The 20,044-nt window shown below is 43.3% G+C and overlaps 1 protein-coding gene across 1 annotated transcript in view; it reads right to left on the bottom strand.

Moving 5' to 3' along the window:
- Positions 1 to 267: 267 nt before the first annotated feature.
- The window catches only part of fstl4 (follistatin-like 4), a 185,707-nt gene continuing 165,930 nt past the window's right edge, over positions 268 to 20,044 (bottom strand). The window contains exons 10-16 of the mRNA XM_060056808.1: positions 15,324 to 15,458; positions 14,729 to 14,755; positions 13,433 to 13,551; positions 11,362 to 11,511; positions 6,934 to 7,041; positions 3,778 to 3,887; positions 268 to 3,573 (exon numbers count right to left, since the gene is read on the bottom strand). Of these exons, the coding sequence (XP_059912791.1) occupies positions 2,868 to 3,573; positions 3,778 to 3,887; positions 6,934 to 7,041; positions 11,362 to 11,511; positions 13,433 to 13,551; positions 14,729 to 14,755; positions 15,324 to 15,458 (1,355 nt within the window). The 3' untranslated portion in view covers positions 268 to 2,867. The remainder of the gene's footprint in view (positions 3,574 to 3,777; positions 3,888 to 6,933; positions 7,042 to 11,361; positions 11,512 to 13,432; positions 13,552 to 14,728; positions 14,756 to 15,323; positions 15,459 to 20,044) is intronic.

The raw sequence follows: 20,044 nt of genomic DNA, 5'->3' as shown, positions 1-20,044 counted from the left end.
GAAAGATGAGCTTTTTGCGAAGGCCTGCCATGTAGACAGAGCTCAGAGTAGGGTAGCAGCTCCAGTGGTTTCTCCCACAAAGATGGGATGGATTTTGGATTCATTGGATCTATAGAAAACAATTGATTTATATTATACATTTCTTGGTACTTAGTTTTATGGTACTTATTTTTATGCTAACTATTTATTAACTGAGGTAAAGGATGGAAAACATTTTTCGTCAAATCACCTAATTGTTAAAAAATCCACAACCAGCGCAGAAAAAAATGATTTTTACAATATATTTTATTAGATTTTTTTTCATAATAATTTTTTACAAAACAATTCCTTCATAAACCAGAACACACAAAAATGCATAAAGAAAACTGTACAATAGGTTTATCATGTCAGAAGGTGTTCTTAACAAGAACAATGTTATCTACAACAGTGGGACCTATCAGTGTCTATCACACCGAGCGGTTTGACTCCGGGGGCCTGGTACTGGGGGCCCCAGGAGAGGTTATGGACATAGTAATGTGACATCAAAGGGTAGATTCAAACAAACGGAACAAGACGTGAGCTGGCCAACTCGCTATAATATTAGCGGCCGTTTTCTTTGTTCCTTGCTAGCCTTGGCTCTAATCAACCGTATACCGGAGCAATGATCCTGAACAAAAGAGTTTGGGGGTCACTGAGAAGAAGACATGAAATGTGTGTTGTTTTTTCTGTTTTTTCTGATGGGGGGTTTTCACAAGCAAATGTGTGCGAGCGACGTAATGGGATACAGAAAAAGGGATGTGCATCCTTGTCATTGTGTCAAAGCTCTTGCCTTCTCTTTGTTTCATGCACCTCTTGGGCTGAACTGTGAACAGTTGGGCGGAAAAAGCAGTAATGCTTTTGCGTAACTCACTTTCAATAATGGAGCTACAAATTTGCTCTGTTTTACCTTCATGTGAAATGTGTGTGACTGGTGATAAATTCTCTCAGTGCAATAGTGGGCCAAACATTACCAAAACCAATCAAGTCTTGGCCTCTTCCAATAGGGTTTTACTGTCAAAAATGGTTCTGAGCCTTACCCGCAGCAAATAACCTAAAACCACAAACAGGGACAAGGGACATTATTCTTCTTCCACCCTGGTGTGTACTTACACCTGTTTTTTCTTCTCTTACACAGATTACGTTCTACCCTACACATGAGGGGCCACAGGCACAACTACTTATATGGAGACAAGGCTCCCTGACCTCAGGGGCCACGTTATAGTTACTGGGAGCCAACGCATGAGAAACACGATCCACACACACACACAACCACTCCCCACTGGGTGCACTATTTAGTATTGCAAGTAAATCAAATTATTTCCCCTCCATCTTAGTGGATCTAGCAAGGCTTCATAAACCTTTATTAAACCTATTTTTTTCATTTTTTACTAAAGGTGAATTTAGTCAGGCCCCACAGATCTTAAAAAAAAAAAAGTCCTAAAAAGTAGCAGGTTCTATTATTTGATGTAGTTCTCTTTCAGCTCTTTGTTCCTCCAAACTAGATTAAATTATCTGAAAGGACATGAGCAATTTTACGTCATTACCTTTCCCTATTACCGTTTATGTTAAAACCAGGGACTTCTGCCCTCTCATTTGCATTGGGTGAATGAGAGAAGCTATTTAAACCTGAACTATGGCACCTTTCCACAGCAGCCATTACTTTTTGAAAGCATTAGATTCTCTTGCCAGACTGAATTAATTTGGTGAGACAAAACACTTGGGATGATTGGACCGAAGGGGGAATGGGTTTTTATCCGTCAGACACAATTTATTATTATCTAATCAACTAAAAAAAAACTTATTTTGGACAAAAGTGATGGTCGCACTTAAATTCAACTGTGCTTCTATTGTCCACTGTCGACCTTTTGGAAATTTGAATTTGTACCATTGGCTATGAATACTATGTTTATATATTTTTATTTAGTTAATAAGACTGCGTGTGTCTTGCTTTAAGCAAATTCTAAGCGAATTTCAGCATTATTGCTTAATTGGATTTGATTTTCTTCAATTGTATCTCTCCCAGGACACAAGCAAGAAGTTCCAATAGTGAAAGTAGATGTGTCTTGAAAATATATTCAGAAAGCTATCGTGAGTCCTCAGCGTATCCTCGTTAATCTTGTGATCCTTAATCTTAAATAATTCATGGTCGGTGACCAATGCTTCAACGAAATCGATGCATTGGGAGCGATACCGAAATAAGATGCAAAACCACAGATGAAGGCTTTGAGAAGGCGCATAGACTAGCACACAATGACCAAGAAGTCCCGCGTAGTGAAAACGGATGGACGTATACAGTTACATTTAAACCGACTGAGAACACGCATACACTACAAGCCGATGGAGGGAGAGACAACTGGAGGTGACTATAGGTGCCACGAGTGAAAAGGACAAACATCATTGAGACGATCAAAAAACAGAAAAAACAAACAAACGAACAAACAAACGCTGTACTCTAAAAAAAGTGAGCATTGTGCATAGTTCATTGATAAACCTTCGTCGGGTACCTATTTGCTGTGATAACACGGAAGGAAGTGCAATTAATGTACAACTCTGTTATAGTTCAGTGCACATAGATCACTCTTGCACTGACGGCATTGACACTCTCCCAATAAAAATAGCACAACAGGTATTTTTATATTCATATATTCATTTCTATTTTCTTTAAGTGTACCTTTTGTTACAATGGACCCAAACATTCCCCCCGGTCGCTCAGTTCCAGGTTTGAGTCCACATAAATCAAATCAATTCGAATTTGGGCCTGATATAATTCTCTCTCGTCACTCGTTTCAGCCTCTGTGCCCTCCTCCCCACCGTCCGTTGACTCCTTCCGACTCCTTCCTCCTCCCTCCTCATGCCTCCCCGACCCAGACGATTGTGTTCCCCCGCTTGATGTCTGACACCTCGCAGTGCGGCGAGCTCTGTTTCCCGTCCAGGACAAAGAGGGACTCGGTGGACGGCGTCAGCAGGTACTGTCCGAACAACCCACTGGCGACCAGCGGCCTGTTGGGACCCCCCCAGGGCCAGGCCTGGGGGGGCACGGGCTCCTTCAGGCCCCTGAGGACCTCGCTGTGGCCCTCCGACCACAGGTGGGAGAAGAGCAGATCCGTGCCGGAGCCCGAGGCGGCCGCCAGCGAGTACTGGTTGGACTCCGTGAAGGAGGGCTGGAAGACGACATCCGAGACGCCGGCGGGGCTGTCCAGCTCCTGGCTCACGGCCAGCTCCCCCGTGAAGGACACAGTCTGGACCACCAGCCTGGAGCTCCGGGGGTCGGGGGTCACGATGTAGCGGCCGTCCGGGGAGACGTAGGGCCGGCCCGTGATGTTCCTGTTCGGACCTATCACAGTGTCCGTTACGCTGTCCAGGAGGAGCTGGGGCGGGGCTTGGAGGTGACTCCTGCTCTGGCATTGGACGAAGTAGAAGCCACTCAGATGGGTGTAGGCCATGCTCACCGGCATGCAGCTGTAGTTCTTCAGGCTGATGGTCTTGACTCGGTGCAGGGTCTCCAGGTCAATCTTATGCACCGCAGGTTCGTTTTTGAGGAAGAGGAAGGCGAACCTGAGGTGGCAAGAGTTCAAGGAGAAGGTTAATAGCCCCTCCACTTTCAGGGTGGGTGATTAATTCTCATCGGCTTCTCATTAAAATGCTCATTTGCTCTTTACTCTTTCAGTTCAGAGTGACAGTTGCGATAATGATGGTGAGGAAAGGGTTATTTGTGTGTGTGTGTGTATGTCTGTGCGCGTGTGCGCGTGTGTCTTGTACCTGACGTGTGTGATGATGAGGTTGGTGGGGGGGATGAAGAAGTCGCTGACTCGCTGGAAAGTTGTGCGGATGGCCTTGTGAACTTCTCCAACACTGGCCTGGGGGATTACCTGCGGACATGATGTAGAGAGAGCAAACGCATGAAGCTGAAGACACTGAGAGGCCGCATGGATTCACAGGCACCAACAAGTAGCCAAAAGCAAGTGGAAAGGGCTAGCTAACACACACCAATAACCCAAACCTAAAAATCTATGGTTGATTTATTCCTACCGATAATGCAACATGACACAAATATTTGGCAAAGGGTGAAACACAAAAGAGCATTCACATTGAACCTTTGTTCGTGTGTTGTCTAACTAATCTATATTCTCTAAGACCCCTGACGTTGGTCAATTAAAAACACTTAACATTGTATTTTATTTATCTTTGTGATAGCTACGACAACAATGACTTATCCAGTTCACCATATCTCCCGACTGAAGAGCACTCTTACAAATACGTATGACAGTCGGGTGCAAAGCGGGGGCCAGTTGAAAGCTCATGCTGGGACTCAGCCTGTGACACCTCCAAACATTCTGGAGGAGACAAACATTGATAGCCCTCGACAGCAGCTGATGAAATGTGTCTCAGCCTCTGCTCTGGTAAAAACCTGTATTAAGCCATGGGCGCGCCAGGAGAGGACCACAATGAAAGCACCTCTGGTGTCATGCAGACATGAGATTGTTTCAATACAAGGTGGAGCTGGCCATTTCAGATAGAACTGCTAAGAGTTGTTGACACTCACTTCAGTGTGGCTCTGTGCACATCATGTCACTGTCCAAGGCCTTTTCTGTCATTCTATGAGACTCACTGAGAGAGTAGTGTGTATGTGTGTGTGTGTGTGTGTGTGTGTCTGTAATTAGATAAGATAAGATAACCATTGATAAGTATATATTTTTTATATACAATTTTTAGATTTTTTTAATGTGTTATTTAACATTAACATTGTACTCCTGTTTTCTTTAAATCTAAATTATGTTCTTATTTCAGTAACAGTGAAGAAATGGCATTGATTATTATTTCATCAATCATATAAGACATATAACCATGTAAAAAACACAACTTTAGGTTGACTGGTGTTACAACAACAACAACTTAAATGTACTAGAATAAAAAAATCTGCCTGAAAGGACTTTAATTTGATATTGTTGTTATTCAATTGTTCCCTCAGTTCCAGCACTAAATCCTTCCTTTCAAGTCCAATGTACACACACAGAAATATGTAATAATAATTGAGTTTGATTTCTGTTGAGACCACAATAGAATCTGCTCAGCAGCTAGTTACTACACCCATCAAATGGCAGCTGCCCCTCCGCCTCACAGCCCTGAACTGTCAAGAAAATCTAGCTTTGCTTTGTTTTTGCCGTCGCTCATACCACAGTAGCCTGTGGTAGAAAAAAAAAAGATTTATTTGAATGGCTTAGAGTTATTATTACACACCAAGATAGGCAAATAAGTAATACAGCCAATGGCTGATGGACCAACAGACTTGGTTCATCATGTGCAAGCTAGCGTTGTGCTCATGATTCAATTGTTTGATTCATTGTTTAATGGAAGTGTGCAGTTAATTAACAATTTCGGCAGTCAATTGTACTATGTTATTAATTCTACTGCATTCTTATAAATAGTACTTGTACTCAAGAATACCACCAAAAGCCCATGGTTGGTCCTTTGTAACTGTGCTCAGAGTGTGTCCCTGCAGTCGAGGATTACCTTCTGTTTGAACACTTCATTGAACATAATATAAAACCAAAGACTGCAGAACCACACTGTGTGTGATTAGCATAAGATATTACGACACATTAGAGTCTGACAGATGTAAACACTGCATGGCACCATTGTTAAACCAGCGCTCCAGAACCATTTGCTGGTACAGTAGGAGGGAACGTGCACAGCCTGGCTGCGTCCTAACCACAAGTGGCTCCTCAAGCGGCCCGCGGGAAACAACAGGACGGAGAGAAAGACGATCATTTAAGTCCTATTAAAACAGGCACACAGAGACCAAAACAAAAAGCTGTCCGGGTGGGGAGTGAATCATCATCGCTGAATCCCCATTAGAGACGGCGGCTGTATATCCCCGTACATTTCAGACCCTAACAAAACACCTCCCAGCGATCAGAATGGGCGACTGGTTCCCACGTGGGGCCGGGCTGAACAATAAACATGTTTGTGTCTCTCACAGGAAGGATCACAATGGGATTCCTCGCCACTCCTTTCCTCGGAGGGGCTTTCCACCGGATAAACACGGACGTACACACACACACACACGCGCGCGCGCATGCACGAATGGACACACACACACGCACGCACGCATGCACGAATGGACACACACACACACACACACACACACACACACACACACACACACACACACACACACACACACACACACACACACCACCAGCCCTCGAGACGGTATCATAGCTTTCCCAGAGGCATAGAGGGGACCTTAGCTCTTTCTATTCTCTCCTCCAACCTGCTCACCCTCGCCCGCCCGTTCCCTGGAGCTGATTAAACACCGCCACACCTGTGATCATTCCTCATTTGTGAAATACGGCAACGCGTGGCGCCCGAGGGGGGGCGGCCCGTAGCCAAACCGCCGCGGCCGTGAATTGTGCTGCTTCGTGGCGGCTCCGTGGACACGCCACAACGGGCAGGGATTAGACGGCCGGCCTATCAGACAGAACGACTGTGAGGGCTTCCATTTATCGGCCTCTGCTACAGGCTGATAACTCTTCATCTGCTTGCTTGATTACTCCCCCCCCCCCCCCGCCCCTCCATGCATCGCACAGCACATAGTTTACAGGTAAATACAACAAGCTCTGGTACTCAGGCCCACTGAGACGGGAGGTAAGGCTGCATGGAAAATGGATTGCGACTCTCTAGCACCTGTGCAAGTATACACCTCAGGCTGGTGTTCTTGGGATAAGACCTGAAGATCAAGGCAATATGGGCATAGCTTTTGGAATTGAAATGGGATGAAATAATGCAAACACAGCTTTGCTTTGGATCCATACAAAACTGCACATCAAGACACACACACACACACACACACACACACACACACACACACATACATACATGCATACACACATACACACATGTATAGACCCCTACCTGTAAAGTAGGATAGGTCTTCTGCATATCCCCCCATGTGAGCACCCAGATCTGATCATGTGACTTGTCATACAGCAACTTCACAGGATATGGGTCTGTTGCAACCGCCTGGAGAAAGAGAGAGGAGAGAGAAAGAGAGAGGCGGATAGAGAAGAGAGAGAAAGAGAGAGTGACAGAGACAGGGAGACACAACCATTTTATTGCAATCCGTTATCTGTTCAGACAAATCTAGTCTGAACAGGGATGCACATTTGCCATGTCAATAAAAGCCTTTGGTATCGGCCGGAAAAGAAGTGTGTTCGAGGAAAAAAGGAAAAACATCAGCAACACAGTGTTTCCCAACATTATACAGATAAAACAGAAAAATCTCTGATGTCCGTTCTGCTGAAGAAAAGACTGGAACAGTGGGGAGCTGCAGACAACGGGGGCCTCAATATGACTAATTCAAAGATCAAATACAGACAAGAGCAGGACTGAAGTGGAAGAGAGGCAGGAAGAGTCGAGTAGAGGAGGAGTCAATAGGTGCTTCACTTTTCAGGTATATAGAGAGAGAGACCGGGGGAGGGATCCATATGGAAAGAGGCACAGCAAGAAATAGAGACAGAGAGAGAGAAAAAAGAAAGCTGAGCGGAAGAGAGAGAGAGATGGTTGGATAGGGTGTGGGACGAAGAGAGAGAAAGAGAGAGAGAGAGAGAGAGAGAGAGAGAGAGAGAGAGAGAGAGAGAGAGTAATGTGGGGTGGGGGGATGATGTGTTGAACTTGTCGACAAGCAGGGATAACTCCATCCATTCTCATGCTAGTCTGGCCCCTGTGAACGGGGCCCCACGTGGAGCTGACAGCCTGGCCAGCAGAGCAGGACCACAGGGCCCTGTGTTTGGTCATGGGAGGGTCAGACCTCTGCTACCACCGCTCAGCCACGCTCCAGCGCAGCACACGTGTAGCTACTCTAACTTCAACCACTGCATTTGTGAGTGTGTGGGTGTGTATAACGATATGTTTGTGATTGTCGTGTGTGTTTGTGTGAGTGTGTTTGTATGTGAGTATGGTTGGGTGTGTTCCAACACATTGTAGTGTATTGGAATATCATCATTCACTTTGTCTTCTTGATGCTTATAGAGACGTTCTACATCATATCTGATAATGTTCCTTAATGACGCAAACAGTGCATAGATCTTAATTTAAAGGGACAGTGTACTGCATTGTTAAACCCTATTTCCATGTTTAGATTTAGCGATTTAGCGCAACAATTGTTTTCAACATATGATTCAGTATGAGTCTCAATCTAAATCGTCAAATAAATCAATGAAATCACCCCTACTGTGAAAAACAAGGAAAATGGGGACAGTCCTCTATCAGTGCTTATGCAGCATAAACACAAAACACTCACATCAGTTCATAATGCAGGGAAATCTGTCAAAACAATGAAACATTTAATGGGAAAAGGTTGATTTATGAAAAGTAGCGAAAGCCAGAGAGAGGAAAAGCGAGCGAGAGAGAGAGAGAGAGAGAGAATAACGGGAGTAGGAGAAGGCACTCCATGTCTTTCACATCTCTCTTTGTTTGTTTCATGGCCTTTCAAGGTTTTTTTGCCTGGCATTTGTGTTTGATGTGATCAGTACTAAGAGTGACAGGAAGGAAGGAGAAGACAAGATGGAGCCTGGGCAGTCAAAGGTCGGGAACTGAACTTTTGCTACAGAGAGTGTGTGTACATGTCAGGGTGAACAGTAGCCTTTCAACACCACTATTGCTCACTGCTCTCCTGCAGCTGGCCATCCATCTACACACATTAGTGCTTGAGATAATACGGAAGGAAGGATGAACAAAAAGGATACAAATAAATGTGAGATCTAGGGATGGGAATTGATAAGAATTTCACGATTCCGATTCCGATTCTGCTTATCGATCCGATTCCTTATCGATTCTCTTATCGATTCTCATTGGGTGAGAAAATAAGTATAAATGTGTTTGTTTGCATTACATCTCTTTAATATCTGATCAGAAGTGCTTCTAGTATTAGGAAATTGTACATTTTCAAATCAATTGGTCTAGACGAAAAAATATATGTTTCGCTTTTTAAGCCCAAATGCCATCATTATGTGCCATACAACTAAAAACACAGACTGAAAACAGCCAAGTAAGAGCTTGTGCCTTTTGGAATTCTAACAGTGCTCATTTGCATTCAACTTGTAACAAAATTAAACTGACATAAACAAAATGAAGCATTGATTAGACAGAGATTTATTAGATGGGCCTACCTAATAAACCGTTGGAACACACAAGACCGGAAACCATAGCAATGCTGGTAAACAAACCCCGAGAAGCCCAATCCCTATGAGAGCTCCCCACGCTACGGCCATCCGGAGGCGACAGAGCTGTTGGCCGTGATATTATATATACAATTATTATATAGTATATTATATATTATATACTATTATATATAGAGCTCCGGGAGTCGCAAACTGCAACAATCACTTTCTCCTCCATTCCGCGGTTCACCCGGACTGCACTGCACTGAGTTTGACGGCTGAACGCTGATTGGCTGTTACGTTACACATGTCACTCAGTTATCACGCTGTTAAACGCTGATTGGCTGTCATCACGACAAAAACTTGTCGCCGGTTTTCTCCCGCGAAAAACTCGCCCTTATACGCGTCTCTACGTTCACTTTGTATGGGATCTTGTCGCCCCGTCGCGTTTGGTGTGAACGCACAATGCGATTCTTCCTCGGCGGCGACATGTTTGCTGCGTTCTGAACCAAATCAAAGCAGCGTGTGTGTGACGTCACGACGCATTTGCCGCGACCGGAACCGATAAGCGGAATCGTTAAGCAGGCTTGCTAACGATTCCAAGGAATCGGTTGACTCGGAACCGGTTCTGAACAAGAACCGGTTCTCGATTCCCATCCCTAGTGAGATCTAGCCTCATGCTGCTGTTGGGTACAGTTTGGCACGTGGCACGACTTTGATAATTACTACCAATGGCTACTATAACTAACAACTAGTTATCACTAGGTAATAGTGATGGATGAGGGGTCCACACAACATGACACATTACAAAACTATAATGTAGGAAGAAGAAAAGAAATAGCATACAATTCAATATTATAAGTAATCATTTAATTTGTGTTTCTGAGACAGTAGTTTTTATATTTAACTAATCATTAAGGATCAAATTACTGACTGAATGTAGAATTAATTTTCTTTCTCAATGTTAAAGTATAAATGTTCTTCCCCATTGTAGGATAGTTATAATACTTTTCCAAGCAATATGACTCAAAGCATTTTGTAATATTGATTATTGATATCAAATTGTACTTCAATCACACACGCATACACGTGCACACGCACAGCAAGGCAAGAGGCAGCTTCTGGATGCAGATAGGAGTCCGTTATCTTGCTCATGGATACTTCAACACTTTGGGTTTGAGGAACCAGTGACGTCGACAGTTGCCATGACAACTACACCACAATGACAGAACAGCTCAAGTACCTCCACTCCATTATCTTTTCCCCCAGCCCCCCACACCCTCTTCTCCTTGACTCAGGCCTTGCCCCCCTATCCCATAACTGTGGGTGACCATGAAGGAGGGGGTCCCTTGGGAGAGGGCTGGGCCTTTAAACAGCCTTTATACCGGCATGATGAATGGCACTGCAGTACCGTCCATCTGCCCCCCCCCCCCCTCCCCCAGGCACGATGCTGGTGTTTCAAGTACTGCCGCTTGTTATTTATCCTTGCCTTGCATGTGGTCTTTTGAGCAACGGCGTTCAGTTGTTAACTGGAAACAACTTGAGAGCGTAATAATAACAAAACACTAGAATCAGACCACAAGTATACCAGCGCTAAACCTAACATCATGCAAGTCGCTGCTTCAGCTTACCATAGCCTGATACGTTCATTTACTCCTCTGTGGGCGACATTATTGCTTCGGCTATAATTTACCAGCGAGTTAAGTCGCCGTCTTGAAAGCCGTGTGTGCGTGTAAGCGTGGACTTCCCGGGCTAATACTGTGATACCCCATTTGTCTGGACGCAATCATGAACCCCATGCATGGGGACTTAGCGATAGCAATCATAGCTGCCAGCATGCTTTATACGGATATGAGCAATGTTCCTTAAATTAATAAAGTAGTATTTCTAAAGGAGTATTAAAAAAGAAAAAAAATGTTTTTATCTTTTGGATATCCTTGTGAAATAGCATTTGAATGCATATAAATATAAAGCAAAAAAGTGTATATTAGGGTTAGGGTTATAATAAAAAAAAAAAAAGCTGAATGGCCAGTGACAAATTTCTTATCAAATAAGATTCTCCCTTCCCTTCCCTCCAACACCGTATTTTTTTTTTTACAGTATTTTACATCCAGGATCATATCCACCCATTGGATTTAGAAAGTGACTTTGTGTCTTTAAAAGACCAAACCCAGCGACCCACCTGCACCACCTTCTGAGCCTGGGTGTCCACCACCAGCAGGCGGCTCTGCAGGGGCTGGCTGACGTAGATGTACTTCTCCCTCACGTTGACTGCTGACGACCAGGCACAGCGCTGGGGCGCAACCCCCTCCCCTTTAGGGCACATCTCCTCCTGAGGGGGGCCGCAGAGAGAGAGAGAGAGAGAGAGAGAGAGAGAGAGAGAGAGAGAGAGAGAGAGAGAGAGAGAGAGAGAGAGAGAGAGAGAGAGAGAGAGAGAGAGAGAGAGAGAGAGAGAGAGAGAGATCACAGTCAAGGCCACAGACTGTTAATCACTGTTCCTTTGAATGTGAATGATTATAACTAATCATAATCACAATAGCAGTGTAAGTAGCAGTAGTAAAGGTAGCAGTTAAAGTAACAATAGTGCTAATGGTAGCTGGTTGTTTTTATGTTTACAAAAGCAGGTTAGGTTCATGCCCTGATCTTTAACATCTGCTTAATAGCAGCCTAATACCACCATACCAGTCTCCTTAACCTTAAAGTTCCACACACATACAGCAATAGGCATCATATTAAACACACACACACACACACACACACACACACACACACACACACACACACACACACACACACACACACACACACACACACACACACACACACAAAGACACACACCTCACTAGAATAATTCAGTTTACAGTGGTGGTGGCAAGTCACGTAGCTTATGAAATTTGTATCGACCTCTAATACAATTATGCGATCCTGAACAACTTAAATCTCTCAGCCAAACAAGATGCCTGAAACAGCTAAATCCCATTCCACACAGCAAAGTATGTTCTCACGTAGATTAAAAACCTTAGGGTCTCCAATATATACTCCATTTAATGGATATTTCTGCCGATAGATTTCGAAAATAGGTAATGCTATTGTAGTAAGTGAAGTGCTGGAGCCCTCCTGTGACTAGAGTGGAAATGGTATGAACATTTCATGCAACAATACCTGTATAACCGTGAACCTAAATGTTCACGTTATCAGTACCACCGCGCCCAAGTTAAAATGTGCTGCCATTTTCGGAAAGTACTGAAAAAGGTAGATACATTGACAACCCAATGTACAAATATTGACACTTGACACTGACCTCTATTAAAAGGTCAGGGTGAATATAATTGAATGACACCAGGCCAAACAATCACATCTGCACCATATGGCCATCAGGTGGTGATGAAAAAAATGTGTTCTGATTGAAGACAATTAAACTATTTCCTCTAAAACCCTCTTTTAGCTACTATACATTGATTGTAAACATCATATTTATTTGCAAAACCGTGCCCAGACACTGGATTATCCGTTTATGATTGTTTTGTGCGATCAAACACAACCTTGATGACAAACACAAAAAGGGTAAGACCTAATCTTTGGTTGAACAACCTACAAGGAAAGTGTGTTCCTGTGACTAAACACAGTTTGGTCACAGTTTAGTCATGGTTTGGACTGTTGCAGTCAGGGGAGTTTCAGCTTTCATATGAAACATAGATTGTGTTAATCAAATGACGTGAAAAGGATCGCTTTCGCTGTGCATGTGCAGTTATGAAATAAATAACTCTTTGTTCCATCCGTCTTTCGTATAGCTAACACCGTTATGATAGAATTTCTAGGGGTGTCTCACGTCACTGCTTTCTCGTGTGTTTAAATGCCTTAATACGTCTTTGCGATTGGGGTGAGGGGCTTTACCCGGACATTCCGGGGTGAATTTAACACACAATTTGGCACAATATGGCCTTGAGGTAGCTGCAGTTGGTCATATTACTGATGAGAGGGTCTCTTCGAAAGCTCGGGAGCTCTGTCACTGGCGTAGGCCATGCTTTCATTGGATGCAAAACAGACTCTTCATATATAAACTACACCGTAATTGCTTTTTTGCACTTCTATTTAGATCTCCATTTACATTTTGTTGTCTCTGTACTTGTACTCTGCACAATGACAATAAATGTAATCCGAATCGTCATGAGGCCAAACATTAAGGACTGTGCTGATGGGGATACTTATGGACAGATATACGGGCCGTCAGTCAGGCTGGTCTCAATACTCACATAGGTAGCCACGATCCTCTCTGTGCATTTCATGTGCCTGCGGATCTCACACTCGCCAGGCTGAAGAACGGTGACTCCCTCGTCAGAGAACACGTAGAACATGTTCCCCACACTCAGCCCTGAGGAAAACCACAGCAAAGACAGGAATAAAGACTGTGAGATAGGACTAAGAGAACAGAAAAACAGCTCCAAGCTCCGGGTCAGTGGTCAATGGCTCTGCGGTCAAACTAACAACGAATAATTATAATAACAAGAGGATAATTGGCCAAGAAACTCCTCCAAACCGCACCTAATTCCATCGGAGAGGTATTTTTCTGTGTAAGAATGTTGGCTATGTGCCTGATTTTCAAGGCTTTATCCTTATCTCAGTATTTTTACTATTTATCAGAAAGAACTGAATAGGAACCAAAAAGATGGTGTCCTAACACAGAATGCTGCTCTTGACTACAGGCTTGTTGTGTATCTTAAGGGACAGCTGGTACCTGTCATAGGTCCTCAACATTTCACCAAGCAGTCTGCTGTTAAGTTAGCACGTCAGCCGCTAACATTTTAGCATGAACAGACAGTTTACGCTGTTGTCAGTTCTTCAGAAAAGGCCAGGACTGCATACAACAACAAAAAACAAGCTCTTCTGATAAATAACAACAGCTGTCAGATGTCTTTCCTGGATGTCTAAACAACAGCTGCCGATTTGTTAGCTAGAACCGAGAGTGTGGCGGGAGGGAACCATGTTGCGAGCAGGTCTGTTACAGCTGTCACATGTCCATAACGCAAGGGACACAGTTGAGCAGACTCATATCCTGTCTCCGCACTACAACAATGAAAAGCATCACATATGGCACAAAACAAAAAAAAATCGTCACACTTCAGAATTCCTTTTAATTAAGACACGTGGATCTGTTGCGTGCATGGCCGATATACCGTACCAAATATATAATATCCACGGTGGCCCCCTAGAGCTCAAATCACCGCAACATAAGAAAACACATGTACTTGAGAAAATGCAAGCAAATTAAGAAAACGTCTTAATTTATTGTACAGCACATGAAAAACTCAGGCGACATAATGCATCGCAGAAACGTGCTGCCGTTACACAACAACACCGGAAGTGTTTCCGGAGAACACTCAAAAGGTGATGAACAGGCTTGGACAAAAAACAAAACCAAAAGGCATGCATTTAAGCTCATTTCCAACACCCCTGGATAGCTTCAACTTCAATGAGACTTCACGAGACAGACACTATGGCAGCAACAACAAGCCTGTTCAGACGTGAATCAAAACGTTGCGGCATATTACCTTCTTCTCTCCAGAGGATGTTGGCCACTGTGCAGCGTTCGCAGCAGAACGATGGAAATGGGAACAAAGGCGGCGGAGATAATGGCAGGTAGTCAGCGAGAGAGAGAAAGAGAGGAATGATATTGGTGAAAAAGGACCCAAGATCAAGTTTCACTGAGAGAGCAGATCCTCTTAAGATAAAGATTCAGCACCTTCTCTCATGACTTGTCAGTACCGATCAAAATTCAAACCTCTTACACAAAGCACCGGATTAGTGTTGAACAACCACATATCGACACACATAGATTTGAAACATCTGATGGAGGGTCATGAACTCTTTTACAGCTGTAGCGAATATGAGACAATATGAATATCTAGATCTGCATTCAAAATTCAATATTGATTGTTGCATCAGTCAATATAATAAATATTAAAGACACACTATAATCATTTGTAATAAAACACTTCACTACTCCACTAATAGTGGTGTCACGAGGCACTACAAACCAGCTTTAATTAAAACTGAGCACATTACCAACTTGTGTAGCTTTGAATATGTAATGAGTTTGTGTGTCACGGTGATGATTGGATGGAGAGCTGTGTTCCTGGGACTCACAGGTCTTCCTGGCCGAGTCTTCCACGAACAGGGAGGAGATGTCCTCGTCCACCCCCACCTCGTTCTTGGCGATGCAGGTGTAGGCGCCGGTGTCTTCGTAGCGCACGCTGCCGATGTACAGCTCACTGCCATTGGCTGAGAGGAACATACGAAAGAAAAAAAAGCGATTCGGCTCCATCACAAATGTTCTGTGTTCATAGAGTTTCTAATGCATTCATGTTCAGGAGGTTGAATCTTGAGTCTCTTATAGACTGTTCCCCAGGTGGAAACACCCCGTGACGTAATCAGCCTTTAAGAAATTATCTGCATTGCTTTTTAATGCAAGCATCGACAGGCACTTGAAATGGCAAATATGGGAAGCCAAATACTTTAATAAGCCAAGCAAATAAAAGCAACAACATGATATTGCTATAACTAGTTTAAATTGAGGTTTTATACTAAGGTCTTGCCTCAAACGCCATACAACAAAATAAATTACAAGCTTGCCTAGTCATTTTTGGTGATATCAAGTCATATGAAACTACAGCCTGAAACTACAGCTGGGAACACACTCAAAGACATATATGTCCTAACAGACCATCAAACATTTAACCACTTCATCCCAAAACCCATTACCGGGTTTTGCCCCACCCCCAACTTCAAAGACTTCATAAGGCATTTCAAAACATGACAAAGTAGTATAAATATTAGATTATCAACTGTTAGTCTATCATTACCGTTTGCTAAATGATAACTTTTTCAACCCAAGACAAAATAAGCATGCAACAACCAGAGTTTTATGAGTATTTCTGTGCACATGTTTCTGTGCACAAAACAACATGTTTGATATTATAAATATCAAACATGTTTAATCTATTGACTCCTGGAATCAGAACAGCTGCGACTGGCTGTAGGCTCAATTTGGAGGCTACAGATGTGTATCCTAAACCACTGCAAAGTACGAGATAACGTGTGGTCACTGTCCAGAGCGACGAGTGCAGACTCTGAAAAATATTAAATATTTGTTGTCAGGGGAAAATCTGGATTTGGCCGTTTAATCTTGGAGTGTGTTCCTGACTTTAAGGGAGAAACCCCCTATCCCTTTACCTGCCTTTCATCTTTCCTGTTATTCTGGGGCAGATTTGCCAACTCCCCTGGAAAGATAGATAACCATGCCATTTTGTCACTTATATTCAAATAACACCGTCATTTAGAGAAAACAGGAGTCATGTTTTTGCCAGGGTCCACCAACCAGTTAGCGAACGTTCCACCCTTCTGTCATGTCCGAGAGAGCACAGGCTTCTCGGACCCTGGATGTGTGGCACATTGCATAAACAACATCGCTCATTAAAACACTCCTACACAACGACGGTTATACAAAGTCGTCGTGGGTCGTAACCATGGGGATAACACTCCCCCTCCTGTCTTGAAGTCTCAGGCTGAAAACATGTTTGTTTGAATATCGGTGTTTGAATTTGAGCTGAAAGAGGTTGTTGACTTACACTCAATTTAGCAGGTGACCAGGTAATCATATGAGCAAATCCATTTCCCAGAGGTGTGATTGGTGGGCACACACAGGTGTGGCCACCTAGTGAAGACAACACACACTGACCATGGCCCTTTATCCAAGAGCTGTCATAGCAGGGCCAACATGTGTAGACCCCCGCAACGTGTCGGGGCCTGGGCGTCTAAGGCTACAGCCCCTAATGTTTTATTAATGGCCCCCGATCCATGAACCAACGTTATTTTGTATTTTCTTTGCAAAAAAAAGCTATCAGAAAAGAAACGCTGGATCTAAACATTTGTCATTCTGATCATGCATTAAAGCCCTCAGAAATCATATGATATCATTGATCAAAAACGTTTTGGGTCCTCTGGGTGTCTTTCAAAAAGTAGATGTACTTCACACTCCTTGACACGGGCACATTCTGTGTGAGCGAGCGAGGGAGCGGGAGAGAGAGAGCGAGAGAGAGCGGTTACAGGGCTTGTTATTGCACTAAACTGCATGAACTGTATCGGAAAAAATAATTGTGTGCATGTGCATGGGTGTTTTCGTGTGTGTGCATGTCTGCATGTGTGCATGTGTGTGTTTGCAAGCGAAGAAAATTGTACATTCTGATAAACTAAAGTTAACAAAAATATAATTAACGTTTTTTCTCTAGTCTGGTACAGAAGCATGTCAATAAATGTTTAATGATTGCAGTTGTGAAGTTTTCTGCGTCTATTCAATACTAATGCTTATTGCAAACTACGGTACTACTACTAACTACTAACTAACTATATACATTTTGTACAAAATATTACCTATGAAGATATTTTCTTCGGACAAAACGTGGCTGCATTAAAAAGAATAAAAGCGGAGCTTGTTTTTAAAAAAACATTCAGGGAACACCCCCCCCCCCCTCTCAGAACCCCCTACAGAGATCCAGGCTAAGCCCTGAAAGTATTGCATGTGGTGAGCACCATGGACCTTGTTACACACCCATACATTGCAATGGGAGTTGTTTCATTTGTGCGTCAAAGCAAAGCGCCAGCAACCGTCATCTTTTATTTTATTTTCACTAGTTACGTGTACTCACCGTGCAATGGTAAACAAAAGTAGCAGACTCAAAGTAGTGCCATGAGGGACACCTGTGATTGACCTGCAACAACACTCCTATCAAATGGGTCTAGAAGTGGCTATGCATTCAATAGCATGTGTTTACCTGTAGAGGGTGGCACATAATACAAACCAATCTACGTGGTGGGAATGTTGGGGGGGGAATGTTTGATCTTCAAATGAAAGTGCTCTTGGCTAAAGTACAAAAATATATATTTTTTCTTTTCTTGTAAACCCACCACCATTTTGGTGGTCACACCAGTTTGTGTTGACATTTGAATTGTCTTCGAGCCTCACCTTTCTCAGTATCCTACCGTAATCACATCCAAAACTTTTTTCTTTCCATTTATAAGATATCCGTGCTTGCATAACCGTATAATTTGTTTGCTCCATCTCTCTCTCTATGTTCCCACAAACTCACTCCTTCCCTCTCTCTCTCTCTCTCTCTCTCTCTCTCTCTCTCTCTCTCTCTCTCTCTCTCTCTCTCTCTCTCTCTCTCTCTCTCTCTCTCTCTCTCTCTCTCTCTCTCTCTCTCTCTCTCTCTCTCTCTCTCTCTCTCTCTACTCTCTACATTGGTCTAATTGACCCATGTGTATCAGAGTGGCATAGCAAGAGGCTATTCTGAATGCAAAATGAGACTGAAATCCTGTTGTAATCCTTTCAAATCCAATCATAATACATGTTTGTCTTTCTTTCTCCATTTCTCCCATCTCGTTTTCCCCATGCTTTTCTCGTTTGAATTGACTGACGCGTCCAAAAGTGCAAGCAGTAGCATGCCGCTGATGAAAGTTTAGCACATTAGTGAAATATCTCTTGGCTCCTTATAACAGCGCTTGGTTGCTAAATTCTCTTTCATCATGGTGGGAATGTGTGTAATACGTCGTATGTTGAGAAGAAAACTTAGCCTCGGTGCATGGCTGCGTTAAATAAGACAAGCTATTGAATTACACATAAATCATAATTATGTTCTGATCAATTATTATGGAAAGCCCCTGAGGCAGCCACACATTAAATGAGCCTTCACGGGGCCTGCGTGCAGACTGAGAGCTGCTTGTGGAGCTTGGCCTGGAGGGGAGGTGGGGGGTTGTCTGTCATAACAGCTGTTCTAAGCCTGCACCCCAAGGTGCGTAAATCCAAAGACCTTCGGGGAAACAACGAACAGATACATAAATTGAATTAGTAATCAATAGCCTCGCGTGCTTACGGTGGTTGTAAATGCTTTGTAGGTAGACAATGTAATCCAGCAGCAGCAACCTGTGGTGTGTTCTGCCAATTGAAATGCTTAATGTAGAAAAATTAAATGTTGCTTTGGCTGGGAAGGCTGCATAATGGAGCTGGGTTTATTGGCAGCTACTGTCGCCATACTCTGTGCTGTTTATATTTGCATGTCTCACATTCACCAATGAAAACACACAAATGCACCAACACACATAGAAGCACACACACATCGGCACACAAGCACACGCACAAACACACACTAGCCACTGTGCGAATAATGTGCTGCAGAATGGCTCAGCTTTTGTTTAACATGAATCACCGTTTATAAATGGGATGCAGGTTTACAGGTTATCTAACACATACTATTGAGAATATTCATCATCAATAGTCCAAATATATGCCGTGTCAGAGACATTTATCTGTTAGACAGTAAGTCGCATTAAGAATGTCCTTTTGCCGTGTGTACTACAGGAGTTAAAACTAACGTTGGCAACATGGCAGTTAAAGTGGGAGAGTATAATCAACCGATATAGCAGGAAGATGGTGTCCAAAGTGGCTCAAGCACCATGGAAAGCGACAGGCTCCTCACATAACCAAGGAGCTTCAGTAAGCTGCAATCAGCTCCATGAACTGCAAATATTTAATTGGCGTGGGGAAAAAGGGCAACCAACAATCACGTTCAATGACAAAGAACCTAAACTTGTAAGCTATGACCTTTACATTTACAGACCAAATATTTAAATCCAACTCATAAATCAATCAAGGAACCTCATCCCTTGACCCTTGGCTACTTGATGCTGTCGTAGATGACACCCTTTTGGAAGTACCTACTGGCACCTTAAACAATACAGGCTAGGTAATCAGAAGGTTGGAGAAAATGAAAGAAATTCACAGTGCGTATCTTTCACTTACTAAATCTGAGCTG

Source organism: Gadus macrocephalus, chromosome 7 (genome assembly GCF_031168955.1).
Source record: "Gadus macrocephalus chromosome 7, ASM3116895v1".
Lineage (NCBI taxonomy): Eukaryota > Metazoa > Chordata > Actinopteri > Gadiformes > Gadidae > Gadus > Gadus macrocephalus.
Note: the sequence above shows the minus strand (reverse complement) of the source record. Positions and strands in the feature narration are given on the sequence as shown.